We start from the raw sequence: 5,621 nt of genomic DNA on the forward strand, positions 1-5,621 counted from the left end.
AAACATTTTGGTATTATAAGGTCATTTATTTCTAGTATTAATATGTCTTCTATACACCAATATAGACTACCGAAATTAAATAATAAACAAATTCCATGATGGTGCTACGGTAAGAAGAACAACAGAGTCTACAAATATTTCCTGTGTTGTGAGCTTGGGAAACCTTATACTAGGCTTGGAAAAAGACCCTGTTCACATTGAAACTCTGTTATTGTAACAGAAACATTCTCATCAAGTTATGAAACTGTATCCTCTAACAGTAAATATTGGATATTGTGATATTTTCAGGAAGATAACCATCTTTAGACTGGGGAAACAACTCATATAGGCTGTACATGTGATACAGCTAATACATTAGATCCAGAAGAAACTAAGCTAACTCGTTTAGATATTATGTAATGTGATCCCAACACTATGTCTAGGTTTGTTTTGGTTGTTGTTAAGCGTAAAATTACACATTAATATATATGTGCTCTGTTTACCACGGATATCAGAATGTGAAACTGGGGGAAATTAATTCAAATTCGAAAAAATGGAATATACTATACTTAAGGGAGATTTCTTTACAAAGGGGGGGTGGGGATTTCCCCTGCACACCCGCTGAATTCTCCATGGGTATCGAAACCAGATGTTTAGCGTCGTAAGCCTGCTGATTTTCCGCTGAGCCACTGGGTAACACTAGATCTAACAGAAGCTAAGCTATCTAGCTAAAATATCACGTAATGTGTTGTTGTTGGGTTTTTTAAATCATAAAATGAAAGAGAAGTTTATCATTATTGTTAAGTTTCTATTGCAGGAAATACTTTTCAACATATAACTTACGAGTTTTGTATAACGCAACATTAAACAGCAATAAATGAACCTAACAGCTAGTGTTTGTTGTACCATATGTGAGACATGCTCTATTTTTCTTTCATTAATAATATTTGTTAGAATGTTTAATATATCTAATTCTATTATTTTTGATTTGCATCAATCGTAATTTTTGTTATTATACTTTTATTATAGAGGTCGTTTGCGTTGTTAGTTTAATATATGGACATGAGACTAATTTAAAACTCCTAAGCTGGTCGAACTTCGTGAGATATTGGACTTACGGCCAAAAATATCATCAACAGTGATTGTACTGTACTGATGGAACAATGTACTCTAATCTCTATAAGTAAGATCATAAGAAAAGTATGTTTAATTAGCTGTACTCATCACTAGGTTGATTTTTTTTTCGGTTTAAGTAGGTAGCTTGCTCTGATCGGAAGATAATATTGATAACACAAAAGATGTGACATACGGTGTTTGGTGTGCAGTAACATAAAAGTGTTTAGTGTATTTTAAAACAAGGAAGGAGCATTTGGTGTCTTAGAGTACTTGGAGTTTAGTGGATGGGACGGCCTAGATGGACCAACATCCCTTAGTGTCCTTCAATTGTATGATATGTTAATACGAGGATGATACATATGGTGTTTAGTGTATTACAGCACAATGAAATCATGTGGTGCTTTTAGTATAAAGTAATACAAGAATGTGATGTATTTGGTGGTACATAACGAAGTGAATTATGGTGTTTAATTCCCTTTTATATAAGTAACTAACATATAGCTTTCAATGTGCTGTAACATTAGTGTTGTAATGTTTAATGTAGAAAGAGAGGGATACGGTGTTTAGTGTACACAAGTAAATGGTATGTGGCATTTATTATACAGCAACACAAGGATATTACATACGGTGTTTAGTGACGTTGGGTGTTCAATGCACTTTAGTATTATGGCTTCTTGTATGGTTGTACAAGGATGTGACTATCGCGCTAAACACCACATGTCACACCCTTGTGTAAGGAAAGAGCCAATGTTATTTTCTGTACTGTGATGTACTTATTTTGTTCTATATTGTAATGCAATAATTTGATGCACGGTCTTTAGTCTACTATAACAAAGTGGCATACTATGTTTGCTGCAATGTAATATAAAAGAGGTGGGAAGTGATTGTAGCGTGTACGGTATTACTTGGCAGTAACATAAAGATAAAACAATGCAATTAGTGTTTAGGATATGATAACACAAAGATAAAACAATGCAATTGGTGTTTAGAATATGATAACATAAGAATGGTATACATGATGTTTATCGTATATGAACAAGGAAGCTTCATGTTATATTTTCTACATTGTCGTTTAGATAAATGTAGTGATTTTTCTTCATACTGCTACGACAGCGGAAGTCGCGCGACGCTGGGAGCATGCGCTGGAGTTCTAGAAAGATCGAGGAGCCTGTCGAACGTCCTAGCGTTTGCTAGACGCGCGCTTTTATAGTATATAAGCCGTCAAATAAAGTGACGGCAATAACTGAATTGCAGACAGAGAGATATAGAGACAGATTATCGAGTCAAGCCGTAAGTAAAGTGCGTGAATCGTTGTGAATTCTGGCGTGTGTTGAAGTCAAAGTGACTGTGTAAATTAAGTGTATTGCAAAGGAGTATTGAGAAAGAATAAACTAGTTTTAATCAGGAAGGGCCTTGTATCGCGGAAGTTCTTCGGAAAGAAATCTTACGGGAAATTAACAAACGAACAGAGACATAACAATACTTTTGGGATTACTACTGATATGCTCTTACTACATTTTCAGTCTCAGTTATAAAAATAACTTAAGTTACTGGAACTTTAAAAGTTATTTAAAAAAGTAAACACAGATGAACTAAATATTCTCCCCTTTGAAAGTACTTTTTGTTTCTAAAATCAAATACATGACTACACCAAAATCGTGTAGAAACATACCTAGGCAGTCAAAAAACCTGATGTGTAGGAAACGTTGTTTCTTGTGGACTTAAAATATTTATATTCAACTTTTAGACTAATTGTGAGAATTTCAATTAATTTTCAATCATCATCTTTTTACTCAACTACCCATTTTTTGTATTAAGTAATTTATTTGGACTATCACCACGTTTTTTGTTGTTGTTTTTTAATGCACGAGCTTTCTACAAACAACTGTATCTAACGGAACAATTCGAATCACAAGTCGCCTAGCAACAACGAAAAACAAGAAAGCTTGTGCACTAAAAAGACATGGTGACAATACAAATAAATTACTTAATACAAAGATGAGTACTCACCTTAAAAGCCTGTAAAGTTACTTACCCATTTTTTATTATTTAGTTTCTAATAAGATTTGAATATATATATATTATGTATTTTAATATGTTTGTTTCTTTTTCTTGCACTCTAGACAACCAGCTATGGACAGGCTGTAATGGCGAAGAGCTTCCAGGGACGATATTTTTTAGTTGGGATTATGTCTACTAGGCCAAACTGTAAATTGCCCTGGCTTACTGTTCGGGTAACTCAGTACTTGCAGTGGATTTACAAAAATCTGGCATGATTACTATGAAATGTAAGAATATAAAAAAAAATGATATTTTTTCTGGATACGAATAAAGCCATACACACATATGTGTTTGTATGGTGAAAAAGTAGTTATTACAGTTTGAACTACAAGTTAGTTTCTCATGTTTATATAAATGTTTTTCATCAAGGAGCAGTATCCTCTGCCTTGATGTAAGTAATTGTCTTGATGTCTCATTTTTCTAATATCAAAATTTAACTCTTAAATTTATGGAAGTTAACACACCAGAACAGCCAAAGTAAACATACGTATATTTGTTACATACATCAGACACTGATAAATAGTTAAAATCATTGAAAACAAAAGCAATAGGTGAAGTACTTACAATACATTTATTTTTTAACCTCAGTCTAAACCCAATATATTATGTTGCAATGTTTCAAAACACTTGTGGTTTCGTGAACGGTATATTCACCAAATTTGGTGTTTTACTTGCACGAAATGTCTTTTTTTTTAATATTAAAATTCGAACCAAATCGAATCACAAAAACTAATAAAACATTCCTGCGAATTTAAACTTCATAAAAGCTGTTTTGGTTTTAATAACGGATTTTCCATTATTCAGCTACGCAAATTTCGGGAATAATATTATTATTATTTTTCTATCACGTAAGGATTTTTTACAAATCGGGAAGAAAAAATCTTATTTAGATCAAATTTACCACAAATATAACAGAATATGTTTGGGTCATTTACACAACCTTTTGTTGCCATAGCGACGAATAAATATTATTGAAAAGAAAAAAATAATGCCAAAGTGCACACACAAACAAATACTCTCCAGAAATGACACGTCTTGTTACCTGTTAACCGTTTATATACTAGCGATGTGTTTCTCGTGGGTTCGATAAGACTCATGTCGCGATTGGTCTAGAGAAATCTGTAGCCAGTGGTTGTCAACATTTTAAGCATAAAAATGTGACCCGATTTCAATGAAAATAGTTCACTTATGTAAAAGTGCATATGACGTTTTGTGAAAAATCTATACGTGATGAAGAAAAATAAATATTTTCGGATTCAGCGTACAGGAATTATTGTAGAACATGTAAAAATTTCAGGCCTGTGTAACTAGACTTAGACGAGAAACAACTGAAATCCTCATTTTAAATATTTTTTTACATTAACAGCTATTCTGACAATGTATGTAGAACGTTCATTAAATAATTTCCCCAAAATACTTTCTGAAAGCTTCAAGTTCCTGAAATTATAGTTTTGAACCAAGTTAATGTATAGAACGTACCTGAAATAAACAACAGATTGAATCGTTTCAAATAAATTGTCTAAATTATTTAAAATCAGAGATATCCTACAAATGTTTCTGTGAAGGCATTGATGAAGTTTGAAGTTTATAAATACACATTTAAACAAATATTTGATACACTACTGTTTACAATGAGGTCATGCTAGTTAATGGTTTGTTAGACATAAAAGCTTTCAACACCGGACTCTTGGCGATTTTTCGTGAAATTTATATGATGGTGACGAGAGTTTAAAGTAATTCCTAAGTATGATATGAAGTTTTAGGTATACAGTCCTCTGCCAGAAATGTCTGAACACCTCTTAAACATATCTCACTCACTGCTTTATGAGAGAATTCATTAGATAGGTAGTCTAGCAATGCTGTTAAGGGATGAGAAAGATGTCGAAATGTTGTGAATTGCATGCATTTAAAAGAGGGGAGATTATAAGTTGCTGGAAATGTTGTGGAAAAGCGATAAATAAATTATGTCGGTGCTTGATCATAAACAATCTACTTTGCAAAAAGTATTGAGAACTGAAGAAGTGGTGATCGTCTGAAAATCACTCACACGTATGAAGATTGTGAAAAAAAAAGACCAAAAATAACCTTTGCAACAAAGTCATAATGACTTTATTGCCCAGATGTGAATGAAGACAGTCGATGAGGCCATGCTAATTAATGTTTTGTTAGATCTAAAAGCCATCAGCACCGCACTCTTGATGATTTGTGTAGTGGTGACAGCCATTACACAAAGTTTTAAGGTAATGACCCACTATTGGTACGAATGAAGTCAAGTAGGTAAAGTACTGTGGTGTGAGCTGTATCCTGCACATTCGGCGTGAGCCTATCTGTGAAACATCTACATTTCTGAAATCCCTTGAAATTACTTATTAAATGAACATGTTTCAGGTGCCTTGACGGGGTTTGATTTTATATAGAACACCCAGTGTTTTCCAGAAGGATAATGCTTCTTATGAGAAAGTAGC

General features: G+C 33.2%; 1 protein-coding gene across 1 annotated transcript in view; it reads left to right on the plus strand.

Moving 5' to 3' along the window:
- Nucleotides 1-3,555, plus strand: part of LOC106457350 (proclotting enzyme-like) — a 31,077-nt gene extending 27,522 nt beyond the window's left edge. Inside the window, exon 8 of the mRNA XM_013916753.2 lies at nt 3,219-3,555. Within this exon, the coding sequence (XP_013772207.1) occupies nt 3,219-3,371 (153 nt within the window). The 3' untranslated portion in view covers nt 3,372-3,555. The remainder of the gene's footprint in view (nt 1-3,218) is intronic.
- Nucleotides 3,556-5,621: the final 2,066 nt, after the last annotated feature.

This window comes from Limulus polyphemus, unplaced genomic scaffold, assembly GCF_000517525.1.
Source record: "Limulus polyphemus unplaced genomic scaffold, Limulus_polyphemus-2.1.2 Scaffold320, whole genome shotgun sequence".
Lineage (NCBI taxonomy): Eukaryota > Metazoa > Arthropoda > Merostomata > Xiphosura > Limulidae > Limulus > Limulus polyphemus.